Source organism: Oryctolagus cuniculus, chromosome 7 (genome assembly GCF_051225735.1).
Source record: "Oryctolagus cuniculus isolate XC-2025 breed Fujian yellow rabbit chromosome 7, ASM5122573v1, whole genome shotgun sequence".
NCBI classification, from domain to species: Eukaryota; Metazoa; Chordata; class Mammalia; order Lagomorpha; family Leporidae; genus Oryctolagus; species Oryctolagus cuniculus.
Genome location: NC_142873.1, coordinates 86730822 through 86754938, shown reverse-complemented (window position 1 = coordinate 86754938; position 24117 = coordinate 86730822). Strand labels below are relative to the sequence as shown.

The window sequence follows — 24117 nt, the reverse complement described above, 5'->3', positions numbered from 1 at the left end:
CGGCTCTACAGGCAGTGGCTTTTCCCGCTACGCCACAGCGCCGGCCCCTCTATAATTCATTTGAATTAAGGCAATTTTACTACAGTAGATTCTAGGTACTTTAAGTATTATAGACTCAGATAATAAAATGACAGATTTCTGGATCTTCCTTGTCCATCTATGGACAGCCAATCTGATGCCATTCTGTCACTGTACTTTTCTATCATCTCTACCCAGTAGAGCTACTTCCCACCCCTCTTCATGGAAGTGGGACTGAACTTCTAGGCAGTTAGGAAGAGGAAAGATCCTCCTTCCCTGTATTTTTAAGAATAGCTTCCAATACAAGTAAATAAGTTTTGAAAATAAATAAAGCAAATGAATTATTTTGTCACTGTTCTAATCAAAACTATAGGAGACTGTTAAAAGATTTTATGAGTATTTTGAAAAATAGATTTTTCTCCTGAATCTCCAAAGTGCCACTAAACCAAGATAATTCACCCAATTCCAGTTTGAAGCCTTTAGCTTGGTAGTGGCAAGCCAATGGCCTTCTAGGGTATATTTTATTACGGTGGTGACCCCTTAGCAAATGTCTAACTATGGCTAATATATCTGTTCCTTCATACTTACATATTCCTCTCAGGACTAGTTCAGCTTATGACTTCTGTATTATTTGAAAGATTTGAAATAGAAGCACTCATAATATTTCTGGCAATAACTCCATCTTCTCTCATGCAACACATTTTATTTTTACTTTGCTGGGTAAGGTATACAGCAGGCAACAAAACAAATGCCCTCACAGGGTCTACCTTCCAAGCTTTTCAGAAACCCTAATTTCACAGTCGTTTTGTTTAGAAAAATCATAACATTCCACCAGGAATTACACACCCTTTTCCCACATGGAGGGTAGAGGAGAGGGGAAACTGAGTCCTCTTGTGAACATACCTGTTCTCACACATTTGGCCAATATCCATGGTACAATCCAAAACAGGCAGATTCTAGTCCAGAGGTAGAATTCTGGGAGAGGACTGCAATGCATATTTAGTTAAAGATAATCATAAAATTCACTTTCAGCTGTCTGCGTGCTTTTCTAGCCGTTATTTTAATGCACTTTCTCATTCTTTCTTAAATTCACTGGGTTTGCCTTAGTTAATGCTGGAGAGCCCGGATGACATCTTCTGCTTCCAGTTCTGTCCCAGTGACCCTAACATCATTGCTGGAGGTTGTATAAATGGACAGGTAAGTAAGAGTTTTTTCCAGCTATTTATTAAAGTAGAAGGCATTCTATAGTAAGTTTTGTTTTGGTAGTTTTTTGAACTTAAGGGTTTCAGTCCCACAGAAGGATTGCCAATTCTGTCACCATACCAGAGTACAAGCACATGTTAGACATGATATCAGCACTTGAAGTGTTTACAAACCTGAGTCCCCTCCATTTGTGTTGTATAAGATTCTATGTAAGAAAAAAGCCACAAGCATTGCTGCCTCCTGGAAAACAGGCATCATCTGAAATTTCCCTGGGGATAGGGGTTAGAAGGTGATTATGAATTTAAACAGAAATTCAAATGGAAAAACATAAATATGTCATTAAATCTATGTATTTATAATTTGACACTATTTTTGCCTTTTTCTTTTTTTATCTAATGTATATAAAATTTATGAAATTTAGGTCCCATCTTCCCATGTTGTGCTTGTCTAGTAAAGCAAAACAAAAATCTTAAAGCTGTTTTATGATTAAACTTTAAATTCATTGTAATTTAGTGGGATTGGCCATGGTCTTTCTGTGTGTGCCTGGAAAATTTCTCTGTGGCTAAAATTTAACTGTCTAAAGCTTCCATGACCATTTGTCCAGAACCAAAACAACCAGGAAACAATTTTCTCCCCCAATGTTGTTAAATAATTACTGAGGATCATCATAATATGCCACAGCCTGTCCTCCATGCCTTTCCTATAATGCCTTTTTATTCATTACAAAAGGAATTCAACTTTGCTTTAGAATGTTTTAGAAAAGTCTGCAATGAAAATAAAACCATGGACTATCTGACATCCTGACATTTTATTAACATTTAGTGGACCAAAATACCTTTTAGCCATTGAAAATTAATTGAATTCAGTGTCAAATATTCTGCTTTGTACTGATTTTTTTAAAAAATGACCATCCAGGCATATGTGAATTCAGTGTTGACCACAGTATTCAATTTTTTTTAAGATTTGTTTATTTACTTGAAATCAGAGTTGCACAGAGGGAGAAGGAGATGCAGAGAGAGAGGTCTTCCATCCTCTGGTTCACTCCCCAGTTGGCCGCAACAGCTGGAGCTGCACGGATCCGAAGTCAGGAGCCAGGAGCTTCCTCCAAATCTCCCATGTGGGTGCAGGGGCCCAAGCATTTGGGCCATCTTCTACTGCTTTTCCAGGCCACAGCAGAGAGCTGGATCAGAAGTGGAGCAGCCAAGACTCAAACCAGCACCCATATGGGATGCTGGCACTGCAGGCGGTGGCTTTACCTGCTACGCCACAGTGCCAGCCCCACACAATATTCAATTTAATAGAAATCATCACATCCCAGTATTTGGGCGGACAATTATGTGTTTTTACTTAATTCTTGAGAACAGGCTGTTTCCCTCAGGTCCAAAGCAGCTGTCCCTGCAATCACAGCACATCCTAAAAGAGAGGAGAAACTCTTGCCAAAACAAAGGGAATTGCATGACATTTATCTCAGATTTTTAACAATACTGGCATCTATTAAAATAAACTCAAAAATTAAAATGCTGAGGGGGCCGGCGCCGCGGCTCACTAGGCTAATCCTCCACCTTGCGGCGCCAGTACACCAGGTTCTAGTCCCGGTCAGGTGCCGGATTCAGTCCCGGTTGCCCCTCTTCCAGGCCAGCTCTCTGCTGTGGCCTGGGAAGGCAGTGGAGGATGGCCCAAGTGCTTGGGCCCTGCACCCCATGGGAGACCAGGAGAAGCACCTGGCTCCTGCCATTGGATCAGCGCAGTGCGCCGGCCACAGTGCGCCATTCGTGGCAGCCATTGGAGGGTGAACCAATGGCAAAAGGAAGACCTTTCTCTCTGTCTCTCTCTCTCTCTCACTATCCACTCTGCCTGTCAAAAAAATAAAAATTAAAAAAAGTCTATTAAAAAATGCTGAGGGTACTTTTTAAAGATTTATTTATTTATTTGAAAGGCAGAGTTACAAAGAGGCAGAAGCAAAGAGAGAGAGAGGGAGAGAAAGAGAAAGGTCATCCATCCTCTGGTTCATTACCCATATGGATGCAATGGCTGGAGCTGGGCCAGTCTGGCCAGGAGCCTGGAGCTTCTTCCCAGTCTCTCACTTGGGTGCAAGGGCCCAAGGACTTGGGCCATCTTCTACCACTTTCCCTGGGCATAGCAGAGAGCTGGATCAGAAATAGAGCAGCCAGTACTCAAACCAGTGCCCATGTGGGATGCCAACACTGCAGGCAGCAGCTTTACCCACTATACCACAGCACCAGCCCCCTGAGAGTACTTTTATAGAGAAGAAAACATTCAGGACCAGCATTATGTATTAACAGGTAAAGCCAAGGCCTGTGATGCTGGCAACCCATATGGGCACCAATTCTAGTCCCAGCTGTTTCGCTTCCAAAATCCAGCTTCCTGCTAATGCACTTGGGAAAGCAGAGGAAGATGGCCCAAGTGTTTGGGTCCCTGTACCATACAGAGATCTGGATGCGACTCCAGGTTCCTGGCTTCAGACTGGCCACACCCTGGCCTTTGCAGTTATTTGGGGAGTGAACTAGAGAATGGAAGATCTCTTTCTCTCTCTCTCTCTTTGTCTTTCCCTCTTTCTGTCTTTGTAACTCTGCCTTCAATAATAAATCTTTAAAATATCTTTTAATAAATCTTTTTTAAAAAATTCTTACTTAGCTTTCAAACTTCCTGATCATCCCCTAAGGTGACTGATTCATCATGTTGCCTATCCAGTTTTTTAAAACATCTTAAGTCTCAGTTAACTATTTTCTGAAATTGTAATAATGTCATGTATTTCTGTTTTAGGTTGTTATGTGGGATATCACCTCGCATGCAGATCGCATAGAAAACATTAAGGCAGGTGGCAGCAGAAGTAAAAAAGTCACACTCAAGGTTAGCTTTTTGTACTGTTTTACTTGTGAACTTTTTCCTAACAGAATTGGGAAGCTCAGCAAAAGCAAGATGATTTCGGAATCCTTCAGATCTGCGTGTGGACCTGTTCCAATCACTTCTAAGTGAGCTCATCACTAAAAACATCACCACATCAGTGGAAGCAGCTGTGCTGTGATGTTAGGTTCTTTTTGTTGTTATTGCTGTTGAGCAAAATGAAGTCGCCAAGTGACTTGCCTTAAGTGGTGTCAGTGAAGAGCAACAGAAGGGCCAGGTGGGAGGGCTCTGGATCACACCACCTTGCATCAGTGGGAAGAGGTTACAGGCCTGTTAATAATGGACAGTGATTTTGCGAGACTGTGAATTCTGTGGAGAGGGTTAGGCAAAGATGTCTCAGCTCACTACTCAGTACTCACCCGCCATGTTGCACATCCCCTCCTACCCCAGTTCTTTTTTTTTTTTAACTTTTATTTAATGAATATAAATTTCCAAAGTACGATTTATGGATTACAATGGCTTCCCCCACATACCGTCCCTCCCACCCACTATCCTCCCCTTTCCCACTCCCTCTCCCCTTCCATTCACATCAAGATTCATTTTCGATTATCTTAATATACAGAAGATCAGCTTAGTATACATTAAGTAAGGATTTCAACAGTTTGCTCCCACACAGAAACATAAAGTGAAAACTAATAGATGATTTTTTTAAATGATGATGAAATCAGATCAGACCTATTGTCATGTTTAATCCCAGTGAGAGTCAAGTTGGGAGTTGATAATTTCTTTTTTTTTTTTTTTTTTTTTTACAGCGGATCAGTTTAGTATACATTAAGTAAAGATTTCAACAGTTTGCACCCCCATAGAAACACAAAGTGAAATATATTGTTTGAGTACTCGTTATAGCATTAAATCTCAATACACAGCACATTAAGGACAGAGATCCTACATGAGGAGTAAGTGCACAGTGACTCCTGTTGTTGACTTTACCAATTGACACTCCTGTCTATGGCATCAGTAGTCTCCCTATGCTCCAGTCATGAGTTTCCAAGGCTCTACCCCAGTTCTTTAACCTCGGCATCAACAGTAAACTCACCAAGGAATGGTGAGAGATGACCTTCTCAGCACACAAAGAAATACTCCTTCAAACGTGAGTGCCTTACTGGTTCTTGAGGCAATAGGTCAGCAATATTTGTTGACTTCCAAGAAACAAAGCTGAGACTAAACCAATGGGGAAGTAGATAATCCTATTCCCTAAATATATGGTATGTAGAAACACCAATTTAAATTTTTCCTTGAACTAGTGTATCTGATCAAAACTTCTCCAAGTTAGCAGTTTTACTTGCAGTGATGAATGAAGTATGAACTCACGCATCAGCACCCTAAATTAGCACATACTGCTGTTTTGACGTTTTCAGCCGATGTTCCTCCTTGAACCAGATAGCAATAAAGAAGCAATGTACATCAGGCATTGTGCAGTCTCCTCAATAGAAAATGGACATAAGAAAGTCATTACAGATATACACTGGCTGTCCGACACATTTGAGGTAAGTCCTCACAGTGCTGCACTTTCCTCCTGCTGGATTGTGTTAGGATTTTATCCAAAGAAAATGTTTCAAGTCAACAATTCACTCATATCTAAATTAACCAGGAACTGCACATCAGAAACTTGGGTCGTTATTGCCAGATCAGTGTCTAACTTAAAGATGAGAATAAGACCACTATTTCAACTTGGATGGTTTATAGTTTAATTTTTTAAAGATTTATTTATTTTATTTGAAAGTCAGAGTTACACGAAGAAAGAGACAGAGACAGAGACAGAGGGAGAGAGAGAGAGAGAGAGGTCTTCCATCCACTTGTTCCCTCCCCAACTGGCCACAACAGCCAGAGTTGTGCCGATCTGAAGCCAGGAACTAGGAGCTTCTTCCGGGTCTCCCATGTGGATGCAGGGGCCCAAGGACTTGAGCCATCTTCTGCTGCCTTCCCAGGCCATAGCAGAGAGCTGGATTGGAAGTGGAGCAGCTGGGACTCGGACTGGTGCCCATATAGGATGTCGGCACCACAGGCAGTGGCTTTACGCGCAACACCACAGCACCAGCCCTGGGTTTACAATTTTAAAACATAGATGGTATCAACAATGATAAGGTACACGGCGAAGAAGATGAAGGTTTGATATGTAAGCATAAAGTACAAATATTTAACACTTTGAGCATTTATGGAGTTATAATCTCAGTGACTTGGAGGCAGACAATGTCAAAAGATCTGTGATCCATTGTAATGTGTGAGTGTGCCCAGGCACAGGTTTGGAATGGAATGGCCTTGGAAAGTCATGTTTCCCTATCAATTTGAGAGTGGCACCTCCACAGATTGCCCACTGGTTGTGCAGGTACCAGCCCAGCCGACTCCCAGCACGGTGGTTCCGAACTTGCTTGTAACTCACCAAGAGTGGTGTTGGTGGATTTGAAAACTGACAAGCTCCCCAAATGGTTCCCCCAGGAAAACTAAGGGTTTACCAGGTACTTTTGAAAAATGACCAAAAATATGCTGAGAAATATTCTGAAAATATTCTGAGTTAGGAGAGGTGATTAGATCTGCCAAGCATTCAGTTGGATTATATGAAGCAAAAATAATTTGAAAAGCAAAACGAACAGCCCAGATATCATTTCTGTTATCTGCACAAATTAGCATGATCATGGCACTTAGAACAAAAGAAAGGGGACTCCATTTCAACTCACACCAAACATACAAATCAATTCAGATGACTATAAATTCAAATAAAGATAAACTATAGAAAAATGCAACAAATAAGAATAGAATATCAGATTTCTGGAATGGAGATCATTTTCTAAGCTTTTTAGTGTTGGAAGAAATCACTGATTGATAGATCCAACACATTTATACCAAATGTAGTAAATATAAAAATCACAAATAAGCAAAAGGTATACACTAAGCAAAAACAGTTAGTAAATCAACATGAAAATTAGTCTTTCATAACATATGTTAATAAAACAAAGTTAATGGTATATTTTAGACTTAACTTTTAAATAAAAATTTTATATCATACTCAGTGTTAAAAACAACCAAGTGCCAAAAAAAAAAAAAAAGCTGACTGCAACATGAAACTTTTGGAATGTAATTAGTCAACGTGTTCTTCAGTCATTCAAATTTCCAAACTTTTTGACCAGTAATAAATTCCAGTTTGAGGAATTCATACAGATTCATGATCCAGTCCAATATGTGTCTCAAGATACAAAATTATACTCACATCTTTTAAAATAAATCATGTCAAAGCGTATCCATAAAAAAGACTTGGAAAAAGGTAAGATAGAACTTTATTTGATTTTGAAATCTTCTGTTTCCAAATTTCTGTAATACTGTTATGTTTTGGAATTTTTAAACATTCAAAAATAAAATCACCAGAGCAAGCACGTCTCCCAGGTCTCCAAATTCATACTTCAACAAAAGCCTCAGTGACACAGCGTAACATGGGCTGTTTATCAGATCTGAGTGGAAGTTGGCAGCCACTGCTGAACCTGAGGCCATGCAGGCCTCATGGATGCCAGCCCATTTTGTTGTTGCCTCGCTCCTGGAAGTCCTCCAGGCCGGTACAGACACCACCTGTCCCCTCGCTCCACTCCTATTTCCATTGTTTACTTGCTGCCAGAATCCCTGGTCCCGTTTTGCTCATCAGCCTAACTGTAAGGTCATGTTGTCCTCTTGATCTATGAGAGGCACCTCCATAGGTGGCCTCCAAAGCTTTCACCTCCTCTGAGAACTACCTGATGGGAATTTTGAAGATTCTAGGGCCCTGAGGAGCCATGAAGACTTCCTGGGGATCGGATGTGTATTTACAGAGTTGGCTGTTAATCAGGGGCCCTAGACCCTGTGGGTGTCCAACTGAACCCTAACAAGAATGGATAATAGGATTATGGTATATCATCTATGTTTTATGAACTATTGAAATAATTTATGAATATGTAGGTGATGTTCAAATTATGTGAAGTGAAAAATCTCAGGATAAAAATGTATATTCTGGAGTGGGCATTTGGCACAGTTAAGATGCCACTTGGGACACCCACATCTCTATCCTAGTGCCTGAATTCAAGTCCAGCTTCCTGTTAATGCACACCCTAGGAGGCAGCAGGTGGCTCAAGTACTTGGGTCCCTGTGGCACATGTGGGAGACCCAGATTTTTGAATTGTGGACTCCTGGCTTCTGCCTGCCCCAGTCATGATGTTTCAGGCATGCATTTGGGGAGTAAACCAAACAGGAGATCTCTCTGTGTGTCTCTGTTCATCTGTCTTTCTCTGCATTTCAAATAAATGAAACAAACTTTAAACATTTTTATATGCATTCTGATCAAAACTTTGTGAAAATATTTTTGTGACAGAAAACTGAACAAGATTATACAGCAGATTTTATTTGATTATAAAATCTTGGACCCATTGTTGTGGAACAACAACAGGTTAAACTGCTATGGCATTCCATATGGGCGCCAGTTTGACACCCAGCTGCTCCACTTCTGATGCAGCTCCCTGCTAATGCGCTTGGGGAAGCAGCAGAGGATGGCCCAGGTCCTTGGGCCCCTGCCAGCCGTGTTGGAGACCAGGGTGGAGTTTCTGGCTCCTGGCTTCAGCCTGGCCCAACCCTGGCTGTTGCAGCCATTTGGGTAGCAAACCAACAGACCTCTCTCTCTTTTTCTCTGTCTCATTCTCTTCCCCTCTCTCTATCTCTGCTGCTCTGCCTTTCAAATAAATTAGATTTTTAAAAAAATCTTTAAATCTTCTATTTCCCAAACTTTTGTGATGGTGTTATGTTCTTTTATTAAAATTTAAAACAAGGCAGCAAAAAATGTAAAAGATAAATAGCTATGTGAAAACAATGCTCTTCTGGATACACAGAATTGATTTTTCTTCCATTTTTTAAAACTAGATTAACAGGTTGGGCTCTGTGTATGAGAATCGAAGTGGAATATCCTGTCAACTTGTGACATGTTCAGCAGATTGGTATGTCCCATTTCAAACACTTCCTAAAATGTTTTCATACAATGTGTTCTTTTTCAATTAGATTCTCCTAAAATTAATGTCTTCTTCTGCCCTTTAAATAATCTTTATTATAGCAATTAAATCCAATATAACTAAAGGACAGAATGTTATAAATTGTTACCAGTTTATCTTTTTATAGAGATAAAGGAGTTGTAAAAAAAAAAAGAGAGAATTAGCTAGGCTTTCATGTCTGATAATATGGCTTCCTCATATTCCCATATTTGTAAAGTTGCAAGCTGTGTTATTTACATTCAGTTATATCTCATAATTATGAAGATTATAACATTTAACTGGGAAAGCATATTTTAAAAAGTAGAAGCCTTTTTACATTTTTATTGTATATTCATACTTTTTATTATTTTTTTAAAAATTCATTTATTTGAAAGGCAGAGAGATAGAGAGATCTCCCATAAACTTGTTTACCCTCCAAATATCCACGATAACCCTGACTGGGCCAGACTGAAGCCAAGGGTCACAGATTCAATCCATGTCTCCCATATGGGTAGCAATGATCAAGTACTTGAGCCATCACTTGCTGCTTTCCAGGGTCTACATTAGCAGGAAGCTGGATCCAGAACAGAGACAGGAATCAACCCAGGCATTCTGATATGGGACGTGGGTGTCTCTAATGGCAATTTGACCTGCTGTGCCAGATGCTTGTCCCTTTTATTATATATTTTCAAAAAGCATTTTTATGAACAATTCAGTAGGTATGTTGAAAAATAATCATTTAGATAAAATTATTCCAATGTATAGAACTTTGAATTCATAAGTAGAGCATATGAAGAGAAATGTAAGGGGTCTTCATAAAATTCATAAAAATGCATACTATGAAAAAACAATGTATGGAGTACAAAAAAAATTGCACCAAAATAAAATTGTCTTTTAGTTCTATTTTCCATGAACTTTTTGAAGTATAATTCTCCAAAATATAAAATGTCAAATAATCCTGATTCATAAAAATTCTGGTTTCAGAGACATTCAAATATTGCCTTGGTTACATTGCTAATGTGTAACAGTGCTAATGGTAGTCCTGAGGTTATACTTGTGCTTGATAAAAAAAAAAGTAAACTATAAACTTTTTCTTGTAGCACAATATGTTTTTGGGATATTAGACCGCAGAAAAGTTTAACCCCCCAACAAACAGAGAAAAAGAAAGAAGAAACTATTGAAATTCCCTTTGATGTACCTTCTACTTTTTTGCATCTAGATCTCTCTTGGAAACCCCTCACTAAGGTAAGTCAAATGGAATTTAGTTTGTCACATTTGCTTACATACACAGTATAATTTGCATACACCATCATTATTATACATACTCTCTAAAAATAGAGCAGCTTACATTAATTTAGGACCCAACAATCCATGTAGTCATTTAACCAGTAAGTTCCTTGATTGTGAATTATTTTGCTTGCTTAGACCAAGACAGAAATTAAAATCTTGTGAACTTACAAAAGATATTTCTTGTACAAGCAAGGTGCAACTTACAAATGGTTGGTACAGAAATGATTCAGTTGCATATCAGTTGCTCAGATTAGCTCAGAAAAGCTAATTTTCCCCCAGTAGTAACCAAAATTTTGTATATTTTGCATATCAATAGCAGGAATAGATTGTTGCAACAATCACGATCAAACAACTGAAAACAAATAAGAAGTTATTTGTGTTTCCCTTGAGTGGAAGAGCTTGAAGAAAAGCAAATTTGAGGAAATGGATGGGATGTGTATGGAAGTATGAATGAGTTTCTGACTTTTTTTTAAAGATGTATTCATTTATTTATTTATTTGAAAGAGTTAGAGAGAGAGGGGGAGAAACACAGAGAGATAATGAGAGAGAAAGATCTTCCATCTACTGGCTCACTTCCCAGATGGGCACAATGGCTAATGCTGAGCCAGGCCAAAGCCAGGAGCCAGGATCTTCATCCAGGTCTCCCACATGGGTGGCAGGGACCCAAACACTTGGGCCATCCTCTGCTGCTTCCCAGGCATATAAGCAGGGAGCTGGATTGGAAGTGGGACAGCTGGGACTCAAATTGGTGCCCATATGGGATGCCGGTGATGCAGGCTGCATTTTGACCTGTGATGCCACAATGCTGGCCCTGGTGTCTGACTGTGACTCCCATCTTTAGAATGTCTAATTTTAATTCTAAACCTAATAGTTTTCTTTGATTTGTAAGTGCCATGAGAATTACATTATAGTGTACTTGCTCCCAGTGCAAGAGAGAGCTTGGAGGAATGGAGAATAGTCCCAGCATAACTGGGAAAGGATTGGAAGGAGAAGGCTAGATATGTCCTGGGTGGGGTTTACTGGGCTCAGAGTTGTCACAACAGAAAACAAATAAGCAAGAAGTCGATAGCATGTGGACAAACATCTGGAAGGAGCAAAAGAGGAAGGGAGCCATGAGTGGAAATGCGAAGTGTGACCACCAGGGTCACTTCCAGACTTCAGGGCCTCTGTGTCCCTAAGGATACTGAAAGCTGACCAAGCAAATACCAAGTCCACGCACAACTCCCCAAAGTTTTATGAACAGAAACGGGAGGACAAGTCATTGTTTCATGTCAAAACGAACAGGGAGGTATCAGGGAATAGAACACAAGATATTGTCAGAGCAAAGACAACATAGGAATTTGGAAATGTGCCCCCTAGACAAGCCTCCTTCTGTAGCAAGGTTTTAGAAATGCGGCTTAGGCACTTCCTATGGGAAATAGCAGCTAGAAATCTGAGTGAGAAAGGAGAAGGGGGAAGGACAGGGAGGTGGGTTTCCCTCAGTCTGGGGGCAGGAGGGATAGGGAAGAATAAATGACTCAAGGATAATTTACGAATATTTGGAAATAATCTTTGTTGTACATTCCCTAAAAGTTAAGGCTGTCTAAGGGTGAAACAAGTTTAGACCACTGTCCAACCAAGATAAGCCTGAACGAAGACCATCTTCTTTACAAAACACAAGGTAACTTCCTTTGCTTGTTATACAGATATTTTATTGAGTGCCAGTGGCTTATATCTGAGATGAGTTATAGCACTCTAATATGTAAAAAGATATGAAAAAATCAACTCCTCCAATATGGAACTTCACAATGGCTATAACAGCTGTAGCCAACACATTAAAATTGCCTAGGTACCCAAAAATATTGGACAGAATTCAGTCCAATTTGGGTTCAAAGGCATCTATTGAGCATGTATATGTAAATTTGGAAACTCATTCCACGACAAGAGTGAGTGAAGCCAACCTAATGAATATGTGTGTGCCCAAGAAGAATTCTGTAGAGTGGAACATGTCTGAAGTTGAGCCAGATCAGTTATGAAGTTCCAAGAAACAAATTACCCTTCTCAACCAGAATATAATTTTTAAAATTAATGTTTATACAGCACTTTGATAAAACTGAGTAAAGAAAGAAAATTACCTTTTAAATGTCTCAACCCACACAGCTTTGTGGAAATAATTAAAGGGTGTACATAAAAGCTGCCAAAACCATGGAGACCAAGGTGTGCATGAGTATCACACCTGGAGAGCCATGCAGAATGAAAAAGTACAAGAATAACTAGCAATTGAAGTATTTTCCAACACTTGCCTTAGCAAAAGGGTTTCCATTTATACATTTTTCAATGTTCAGTTAAATGATAGAACAAATAAAAAATCTTATATTCCTAATACTCAGCTTAAACAAAATTTCACTTCAGAGCCATGTGTTGTATTCACTTAACCCAAAACCTCATGCTATAAAAAAATGAAACAACTAAATTTTTATAGATGTTTTCAAAGCAATACTAAGGCATTCCATGCTTTGTATTTATTTGAGTCTGCTTTACTTGGGAAGGAATCCAGGCTGAGCCACCTCCTTGTCCTCTTTTGTATTTCAGTATTGATTATAATTTATTGAATGCCAGCTGTAGACTAGATACTGTGCTAACAATGCACACACTTTCATTTATTCAACAGATATTTATGAGGTGTTTATTTTGTACTAGGCCCTGGGAATACAATGGTGAATAAAAACAGATGGTCACAACCATCCACAAGATAAGACTTTGCATTATCATTTTATAGTTAGGGAAACCAAGGCTGAGAGAGGTTAACTTAACTTGTAAGAAGATTACTTGTAGTAAAATCCTAGTCCTAAAACAATCCAGTGAAAAAAACGTGGCCATGAGGCTGTGACTACTTTTATCCAGTTTATAGTAAGGATTTTTTTTTACCTCTTTTAAAGTGCATGGGGACTTTATTCATTTTTAACTACTTAATAGAGCTTTAATTGGCATGCCATAAACTGCACAATGTTAAAGTATTTGATTTGTTTTGACATGGCTGCACACTCACAAAACCATCACCATAATCAAGATAATGACTATATCCGCCAGTCCTAAAAGTTTGCTCATAGAGAGATTCTGTTTGTGATTCCTCCCTCACTGTCAGGTTACCACTAACCTACTTTCTGTCACTATATATTAGTTTGCATTTTCTAGAATTTTATATAAATCACATAACATATGCTCTTTTGGGGGCCTGGCTTCTTTTATTCCACATAATTACTTTGGGATTTTATCCACGTTCTCTCATTCCTTTTTATTGCAAAGTAGAATTCTGTTGTATGAGTACACCACAGTTCTTTGTCAATTCACCTGAGGATGGACATTGGATTGTTTTCAGCTCAAGGCAATTTACTAATAAAGCTGCCATGAAGATTTATGTACAAGTCTTTGTATGGACATACACTTTCATTTGTCTTGGGTAAATCCCTAGGAACAGAATGGTTGGAGCATATGGTGAGCGTTTGTTTAACTTTGAGAGAAACTGCCACCGTGTTTTCCATTGTAGTTTTGCCATTTCCCATTCCCACCAGTGGTATATGGAAGTTCCAGTTTCTTCATATCCTCACCAATAATTGATAGTTATTCTTTATAATTTAATCATTCTAAATGTATATGGTGATAGCTCATCTACATTTACTTAATGACTAAAGATGTTGAGTGTATCTTCATGTGTTTATCTATAACCTGTATATCTTCTTTGGGGAAGTATATGTTCAGATCTTTTTTCTCATTTTTTAATTGGGTCAGTCATTTTTTATTACTGACTTATGAAAATTCTTAATATATTTTAGAGACTACTCTTTTATCAGAGAGATGATTTGCAAATATTTCCTCCTTGTTTGTAGTTTATTGTCTCATTCTCTTTGTCTTGAAATTGGAAGTTCTTACTTTTGAGGAAACCTAATTTATCAATTTGTTCTTTAGTGGGTCATGATTTTCATGATGAATTTAAGAAATCTTTGCCTAACTCAAGATGATAAACATTTTTCCTAAGTTTTTTCCAAGGAGTTTTATAGTTTTATATTTAGACCTATGATCCCTTTTGAGTCAAATCTTGTGTTTGACACAAATTATCAATCAGTTATTTTTTGTTACATACACACACCATTTGTTGAGAACAATATCTTTTCTACACTATTTGCTTTGTACTTTTGTTTAAAAAAAACTGTCCATGTATATGTGAGTCTGTTTTTGAACTTTCTATTCTGTTCCATTGATCTATCATTATACCAATCGCACACTGACCTGATTGCTGATGCCTTGTAAGTAGTCTAAAATCAGACAGCTGCTGGCAGGCCTCAGCGTCTCCTCATTCACTAACTACACACCTGCCCACTTCACTGACACCTGACTCTCATCCCCAAAGGCAGTCACTGTAGGGGTGCACTCTCCTCCAGTGTGAACGGCCGGCTTTCAGGAATCTGAGATCAAATGTGCTATTTTGGACACACTGCCAGCTAGCTGTCTATTCTGGGTAGATTTGGACCTGTTAACTAGGATGCACTCATGAGCTTCTTGATCACATTGTGCTGATTGATCCTATCCTGGTCTCCTTCCAGGGTGGATAACAAGTCCTGGCAATTCCACGCCCATTCTTAGGGGCAGTGCCTGGTACTCTGTCGCCATCTAGTGGCCAAGAACAAGTCACCCTTTGCCTGCCAATTTATATCTATAATAGGTCAGTGCCCTTCTTAATCACTTTAAGAAATTCTCTGCTGTCTTTATTCTGATGAGGAAGACTTTGCTCTAAAATCGCTTTGGAATTCCAACTTGGAATACCTTTCAGAAAGTTCTATGCATTCTTTAAAATAGTGTGGCATAGTGGTTAAGAGTATGGAATCTCCAGTTGACGGTCTGAGTTTAAATTCCAGAGCTACAATTTATTAGTTGAGCAGGTGAAATTTCTCTCTCTCTCTGTGCCTTACTTGTTTAAAACATCTGTTTGAAATAGAGTGAGGACAGTAAGCAGAGTAAATAATAAAATTAACTTCCTCACAGGGTATTGTAAAATGAAATGAGTTGGTACACATGAAGTCAAAGAGCAGCACCAGGGGTAACTCATACTAGATGTTAACCACCATCTGTGGGACATTGAGCAAATTGCTTAATCTCTCTGGGCCTCGATTCATTCATCCTTGAAGGAGGATTAATGTATTACTGCCTTGGAACTTACTCTGAGGATTAGCACCCAGCTTGTAATAAGCATTCAGTAATGTTCGTTGATGTCATTATTACTGTCTCTGCTGATGACACATCCATGACCTAGCGGGATAACTTGGAATTTACTGAATGTCCATAATTATTGCAGTCAAGTCTGAGTGTAGTTGATGATGACATTTTTCTCTGAAACTGTCCTATATATATGATTGATTGATTTGAAAGGCAGAGTTATAGAAAAGGAGGAGGGAGAGAGAAAAGGAGAAAGAGAGATCTTCTATCTGCTTCTTTACTCTCAAACGGCCACAACAGCTAGGGTTGGGCCAGGCCCAAGCTGAAACTTGGAGCTTCATCCATCCGGGTCTCCCACACAGGTGGCAGGGGTCCATGCACTTGGGCCATCTTCTGCAGCTTTCCCCGGTGCATTAGCAGGAAGCGAAACTGTCATGACTTGAGCCAGTGCTTAGAAGAGATTCAGGTAGCCGGCGCTGCAGCTCACTAGGCTAATCCTCCACCTAGCGGCACCGGCACACCGGGTTCTAGTCCTGGTCAGGGCGCCGGATTCTGTCCCGGTTGCCCCTCTTCCAGGCCAGCTCTCTGCTGTGGCCAGGCAGTGCAGTGGAGGATGGCCCAAGTGCTTGGGCCCTGCACCCCATGGGAGACCAGGAAAAGCACCTGGCTCCTGGCTCCTGCCATCGGATCAGCGCGGTGCGCCGGCCGCAGCGCAGGCCGCGGCGGCCATTGGAGGGTGAACCAACGGCAGAGGAAGACCTTTCTCTCTGTCTCTCTCTCACTGTCCACTCTGCCTGTCAAAAAAAAAAAAAAGAAGAAGAAGAAGAGATTCAGTCATTGCAGGAGGAGACTTGACCTGCTGCACCAAGACAATGGTACCTGAACTTACCCTTCCACAGTGAACATTTTTGAGTACAAATTCCCAATGTACATTTGTTTATAAGTTATTTGCATGTTCTACTCTACTATTATGTTTATGTACATTGTTTTAAAAGAGAAAATCAAGGGCAGGCATTTCTCCTAGCAGTTAAGATGCTCAGGTCCCTTATCAGAATGCCTGGGTTTGAATCCCAGCTCCAACTCCTCACTCTAGCTTCCTACTAATGTAGCTCCTGGGAGGCAGTGGTGATGGCTCAAGTAATTGTACTTGCATTTGTGGCACTAATGTGGGAGACCCACACTCAGGTCTTGGCTGCCAGCTTTGGTCTTGACCCCAGCCCAGCTGTTGCAGGCATTTGGGGAATGAACCAGTTCCTTTAAATACCTTTGTTTGGCTTATTTTGACCCTTGTTTTTCATGTCTTACCTAGTGGGAAAAGAGAATCTCAAAACATATAGCTTCCCCAAAAAGGCGGCATTGACTGTACCAACTAAGTCATGATGATCTAAATTAATTAATTAATTAATTAAATGCTGAAGTTTTTTTGAAAGATAATATATATTTTTTACTATAGCTGGAGTTTTCATTCCCATTTTAGTTTTTGTATATATGTTGCTTGGATTTTGTGGATTTTTTGTTTTGTTTTCTTCTGTGCAGAATAACCCAAAGGACATACTGAGGAGGTGTGGTGAGGAGATTTTTTTTATTTTTTAAGATTTATTTATTTATTTGAGAGGCAGAATTACAGAGAGAGGGAGAGAAAGAGGTTTTCCATCCACTGTTTCACTCCCCAAATGGCTGCACCAGCCAGCACTGGGTCGATCCAAAGCAAGGAGCAAGGAGCTTCCTCCAGGTCTCCCACATGGGTGCACTTGGGCCAGCCTCCACTACCTTCCCAGGCCATTGGCAGAGAGCAGGATAGGAAGAGGAGCAGCAGGGATATGAACCAGCACCCATATAGAATACAGGTGCCACAAGCAGAGGTTTAACCTACTACCCCACAGCGTCAGCCCCATCAGGATGTTTTTGTGAACATAATTTCTCCCCTATCTCTTCCAGAAATGTAATATCATATTTTTGAAAAGCTAATAAGTAACTTGAGAAAATGCTCAAGACATTGCTTTAGGAGAACACAAGAGGAGCCAGTGCAATGGAGCAGCGGGTTAAGGCCCTGGTCTGCAGCGCTGGCATCCCATGTGGGTACCAGTTAGAATCCCAGCTGCTCCGCTTCTGATCCAGCTCTCTGCTATGGCCTGGGAAAGCAATGGAGGATGGCCCAGGTCCTTGGGCCCCTGCACCCTTGTGGGAGACCCAGAGAAGGCTCCTGGCTCCTGGCTTCAGATCAGCTCAGCTCTGGTCATTGTGGCCATTTGGAAAGTGAACCAGTAGATGGAATACCTCTCTCCCTCTCTGGCTCTACCTCTCTCTGTAACTCTATCTTTCAAGTAAATAAAATAAATCTTAGAAAGAAAGAGAGAGAACACTAGAGCAGGATACAACTCTAAAAGAGAATATGTTCCAATTTTTAAAAATATATCTATTCACAGAAAAGTCACTAGAGGAAATATGCTAATATGTTAATAATGGCTATCCCTAGGGGCAAGGTGATATGTGACTTTAGTTCTTTTACTCATCCAGTTCTTTATTTTTCAAAGCTTTGGTAAAGAATAATTATTAATTTTAGGTCATAGAAAGACTTGTTTAAAACAAAGGAACATCAAATACTTTTAAGAAGAAACAAGTTCCAGAAATGTCTGTCTGTATAGTATTGCTGGGAATAAACTTTGTTTTATACCCTTGTCAAGAATGGTTAAGAATGTTTTACTACTCTAGTTTTAATGATCTGTGATTACTTTAAAATCTACTGTGTATGGGTGAAGTGGTCATTTTTCCGTTCAACTATTGTTTATAGCCATTGTCTTTATTCCCACAAAACTAGGGTTTTCTTTTTTACTTGTTAAGCTTCTTATTCAGTGAAGTAGGAAACCTTTTTACCATAATATAAACTTAAACTATGTTATCTCAAAAACAAAAAAAGAGAGAGAGAGAAAGAGAGAGAGAAGTAAGGAAGGTTGCGAGAAGGAGGAATATCACCGTGTTCTTAGAATTGTAACTATAAATCACATTGAATCTATTAGAAACTTAAAAAAATTTTTTTTTATTTTTATTTTTTTGACAGGCAGAGTGGACAGTGAGAGAGAGAGACAGAGAGAAAGGTCTTCCTTTGCCGTTGGTTCACCCTCCAATGGCCGCCGCAGCCGGCACGCTGCGGCCGGCACACCGCGCTGATCCGATGGCAGGAGCCAGGTGCTTCTCCTGGTCTCCCATGGGGTGCAGGGCCCAAGCACCTGGGCCATCCTCCACTGCACTGCCTGGCCACAGCAGAGAGCTGGCCTGGAAGAGGGGCAACCGGGACAGAATCCGGCGCCCCGACCGGGACTAGAACCCGGTGTGCCGGCGCCGCTAGGCGGAGGATTAGCCTAGTGAGCCACGGCGCCGGCCAGAAACTTAAAAATTAAAATGAGTTTCTGATGACGATGGTGTTGCAGCCCCAGAGAAGCTGTGCTCTGACACTTCTTGCATTTGTGAATGTTGTTGTGGCTGATGGAGTCCAGGCCTTGATTTTTGGAGTTGAAAAGAGAAAGCCACTGCTAAATTAGAGGTCTAAAAATGCTAGAACTTAAGCCTGCCACCTTGGGATGGGAACGGGGCAGACGTGTGTGGAAAATGTAAGATATCTATGTTTTTAAAACATCTTTCACTGCAAATATGTGCTCCCTCTGTTCTTACTCTTCTGAAAGACAAAATGTTAATCCAGACCAAAGCAGTGAAGGCAGGAGAAATGAATCCATATCATAATCTGGAAGCTGGGATGGCCAATTATCTCAAACCAATAGATGAGTTCTGCACAAAGTTCTTTGTAGGAACAGAAGTAAGTTGGAAATTCAAAATTCATTCTTATTTCCCTGAAATATATGACTATAACATTGTATGTGTTTGCTGTATGAAGGCTTAGCATATCTTTACCAAATACTTATTTGCATTTAAACATTTTTTAAAGATTGATTTATTTATGTATTTGAAAACATTACGGAGAGAGTGAGCGAGAAAGAGAAAGAGAGAGAGTTCTCATCCACTGGTTCACTCCCCAGAAGGCCGCAGTGGTCAGGGCTGGGCCAGTCTGAAACCAGGAGCTAGGAGCTTCATCAATGTGGGTGGCAGGGGCCCAAGCGCTTGGACCATCTTTCCCAGGCCATTAGCAGGGAGCTGGATGGGAAGTGGAGCAGCTGGAATGTGAAACCAGCACCCATATGGGATGTCAGCATCACAGGTGGCAACTTGACTTGCTACGCCACAATGCTGGTCCCTGCATTTAGAATTTTTAAACTTGATGCTCATAGATTCACATTCAAAATGTTCCTGAATATGTGGGGAAAATCTATCAAAGTATGAGCCCTTTTATTAATAATTATTGGTAAATTTACAAACAGTCAGTAAATACTTTCAATGTATGGGGGAAAAACCACTCCAGCTACTAGAGATATACTAAGGTAATGTATGGTTTTGTTAGGCTAGCACAATCTAGAAGGAGACAGTGAAAGACTCCCTCAAAAGATAAAGAACAGATGGATATTATAATGATAAAGGCTGCCATTTTCAGCACCTACTAAAAAGAATTAACCAAAATGAGCTCACATTTTATTGGATGTTTTGTGTCCCCTCCTCCGAGTCCCCTTCACGCCTCTGCTCATGTGCTCTTCTCTGCACGAGCTTCTCTTCGCCCCATGGAAGAGCATTAGCGTTAGGAGAGCACCTGGGGGTGGCCTTGTGTAGGTCACTTAACTCCGCTGTGTCTCAGTTCTCCCTTCTGTGAGATGGCAGCCAGGGGCTACCTATTCTCTAAAGCTCTCCCCTGCCGTGGTTCACTGGTCTTCTTTGTGGGCTGTTTCTTCCACTCTGCTCCCTCGGCCTTCCCCTCTCCCTAAAATGGCCTCAAGGTAAAACCAGAGTATCTATGATGTGTTACTTTATTTGAATTGAACTTTATGTCCCCTTGTTCCCTGTCTTCAGCTTTAACAAGTAATTGCTACCATACTATGCATTCACTTGCCTCTTTCTCTCTTATCCCACAAACCTTCATTAAGTGCTGACTTTGTAACACTTTCTTCTTTGTGAGAAGAAATCACATGATAAGACAGACCTGATTCCTCCCCTCTAGGATCCACAGCAGAAACTCTGAAAACACAGAAGATAGGACTCTGAGACATAGAGTTGTCTACTCAACTGCCCATGTTCTGCACTTCACTCTGTGTAGATAGAAACTCAGCAAACTCATTTTTGGCCCATTATAAAATTAAATAATCATTTGAGCCCCTCACCAACTGTGTCATATTATCACTTAATTAAATTGAGTTGTTTGGGTTACAAAGCCAATGGGTCTCAGCACAGGAGGGCTAGGACTTTTCTCTGAAGCTGTCATTATACTCACCAAGAACTCCTGTTTTCAGGAAGGCGAAGTGATATACACAGATTGGAAAATGGAGAGAGACCCTGAAACTGGCCGATTGATGAGTAAGTTTTGTGGATTGTTCTGTTGTTAATACAATTTTCCTTTTTAATTGAAACTATCTGAAGGAATTGTAAAAAAATCTGAGGAAGATTGGCTTTGCTGATTGGAAGGAGGGCATGTAAGATTATGACAAACAAATTTATTACTCTTCATGAGACCCTTAAGTAGGCAGCACAGTTGTCACCTGGGAGCTTGCTAGAACTATGCATAGAACTCTTGGGTCCTACCCCATGCCTACAGAATATGAATCTGCATTTTAATAAGATTTATTAACTGGTGACTTGTTTTCACATCAAAGTTTGAGGAGCAAGGACCTATATGATACTTTCAATGGCTGAGACTCTTAAATAATTTAATTTTAAAATAGCATACTGATTCAATAATTCAACATGTTGTGGAAAATCCACTCATTGTGAAGTGATAGGCTAAAGTTCTGGGATCTTGAAGATCCCCGAAGAACATGGGAGAAGTGATTACAGAATCTTGCTTTGGGGCTAGGGCAGCTGATGTCCTTGTGTCTCCTGGACCCTGAGCAGAGGTATGTAGGTCACACACAGAAGTACAGGCACCCCATTAAGCAAGGCTCCTTGTCCATAGTGGGCTCAGAGCATTGGCATCCATCACAATTACAACTACTTATTTTAAAGCTTTAAACTTTAACATGGCATAAAAATACATTTGAGCTGCATTTCAAAGTTCCTGAGACTGCAAGGCAGACAAAGGCTTGGAAGAATGTGGCAGAACACCTAGTGCAGAAGCTATGTGAGGAGCAGCTGCACTTAGTATGCACAGAGGGATCTGGTGGTTGGGCCCATGGAGATCTGAGACTGTCAGAGTGACTGTCAGTGACTGTCAGGGCCACAGCCTACATGGGACAGCTGTTAGGGTTCAGGTCCTCACCTCAGTCCTTTTTTTTTTTTTTTTTTTTTTTGACAGGCAGAGTGGACAGTGAGAGAGAGAGAGACAGAGAGAAAGGTCTTCCTTTGCCGTTGGTTCACCCTCCAATGGCCACCGCGGCCGGCGCACCGCGCTGATCCGATGGCAGGAGCCAGGTGCTTCTCCTGGTCTCCCATGGGGTGCAGGGCCCAGGTACTTGGGCCATCCTCCACTGCACTCCCTGGCCACAGCAGAGAGCTGGCCTGGAAGAGGGGCAACTGGGACAGAATCCGGTGCCCCGACCGGGACTAGAACCCGGTGTGCCGGTGCCGCAAGGCGGAGGATTAGCCTAGTAAGCCACGGCGCTGGCCAATCCTCACTCCTTTTACTCCGACCATCTGGTTCAAGAGAACAGAGCCTGCCTTGGGTTTGGGAAGGCTGTTTTGTCAGCCATGCCTCCAGGGTAGCCATTTTAATCTTGGAGCAAAAGCACTTTTGCTTCTCTTCTATAGTCTCCCCTAACCAGAACCCCAGATTTGTGTTGTTGATAATCATAGAGTATCAAGAGATGGTTGGATGGGACCCAAGGATGGAAGAATCAGGTGCACACAGAACTGAGACTGATTTATCATTTTCTATTCATTCTGATGCCATGATTTAAAACTGAACTCAAGATTAGATATTCCATATAATGAATTGCATTCAACTCTTCTGTGCTTATTTGTGTATCTATATAGTCAATAATCTGTGGTTAATTGTGCACGTGGTAAATGCCAGGCACTATATAACACCACAGGGGCCTTCACCACACCTTTGAGACACAAGGTGTGGGCCTGGTGCTGTGAGTTCCTTGTGCACAGGAAGACACTGATTCCTCCTGGCCTCAGGAATTTTATTGGGACCCTGCCTCCTCTTAGAGCAATTTCCTGAACTTCCTTTGAGAAGACCCCTGGCAAATAAGCTTAGGCATTTATTTTAAGTTAATTTTATTCCACTTAGAAAATAACTGTTAGGAAAAGAGGCATGGAACAGAGAAGAGACAGACTACGAACTTACAGCCAGACCGAATTTATTCAGAGGAAATAATCCACAGAGATGACCTGCTATCTTGCTCATAGACTGAACGGGTGGCAGAGGCCCAGACCCCAGCAGGCTGGGCCTTTTCTATATCTTAGGTGGACGAGGGGTGGGGTGGGGGGCAGTAGGTGAGCTCAGAGGTGAGCTTCTCCATACTGGACTTTCAAGTTTGGCCCATTGGCTTCCGAATCCCAGGAAGGAATGCAGGAGGTGGGCTCGGGACAATACAGAGTGTAAGATGGAACTGATCTTTTCAAAGAGGGCAGGGGTAACACGAAACCTAAAATGGCTGAGGCTTATGTCCTTTTCCATCAATAATCAATAAACATAGAATCCAAGCTTTATGTCTGAACCTCCCTGTTGTTCTTTCTTACTTTCATTATCATATCGTTATTGAGAACCTACTATGTGCCAGGCAGTAGGGATTTAAAGGTGACTAGGATACTATTCTTCCCCATAGAAATTCTGTGATGTGTTATAGAAGTCAGACAAATGGTGGCATTACAGTCTCACTAGTGTTATGGGGATAAACACAGAGGTATGGGAGCTCAGGAGGACTCTCTCTGTTGGACTATTAACAGAAGGTCCCACTGAGGAGGGATATAGTCGAGCTGGGCTTTAAGAGTGAATGGGAGTTTTCCAGATGAAGAAGATGGGTAAAGACATTCCAGGTGAAAAGTGCAAGAACTTAGAAGCCTAAAAGAACAGGGGACAATTAAGAAACAGGAAGATCTAGTTGCCAAGCAGCAGGAGAGGTGTCCAGATGGTAAAGAGCCTGGAGGGCTCTACCATGAGCTTTGGACAGTCGGAACAGCACCCTGGCAGGTGAGCTGGGGCTGGAGTCACTTGTCGGTAGGACTCATCAGAGAAGCAGGAGGACCAGCTGCAACAGCTCAGATGCCAGATGGCAAGGACTGAAGCACAGGCGCGGGCGCGGGGATGTGAGCAGCAGAAATGCAAGGGAGAAGGAGACTTAGGGGTAACGTGCCAGGCCTCACAGCCAACAGGATGTAGGTGATCAGAAAGAAGAGGGGCTGCCTTTAATTTCTTGGCATCTCGCTCATTCCCAAAAAAGATGGAAATTGCTTTCACCACTGACTCTAAAGGATTATA

General features: G+C 41.0%; 1 protein-coding gene across 4 annotated transcripts in view; it reads left to right on the top strand.

The window, feature by feature from the left end:
• DNAI3 (dynein axonemal intermediate chain 3) overlaps positions 1 to 24117 on the top strand; it is a 77897-nt gene that overhangs the window by 40193 nt on the left and 13587 nt on the right. For all 4 annotated transcript variants that reach the window (XR_016237220.1, XM_008264958.5, XM_008264954.5 and 1 more), the window contains 8 exons: positions 1126 to 1215; positions 4006 to 4092; positions 5505 to 5633; positions 9019 to 9092; positions 10223 to 10367; positions 11985 to 12072; positions 19283 to 19413; positions 20990 to 21053. Coding sequence is in view for 3 of the 4 variants with exons in the window: in XM_008264958.5 (XP_008263180.3) it covers positions 1126 to 1215; positions 4006 to 4092; positions 5505 to 5633; positions 9019 to 9092; positions 10223 to 10367; positions 11985 to 12072; positions 19283 to 19413; positions 20990 to 21053 (808 nt within the window). In the remaining variant the exon portion in view is untranslated. The remainder of the gene's footprint in view (positions 1 to 1125; positions 1216 to 4005; positions 4093 to 5504; positions 5634 to 9018; positions 9093 to 10222; positions 10368 to 11984; positions 12073 to 19282; positions 19414 to 20989; positions 21054 to 24117) is intronic.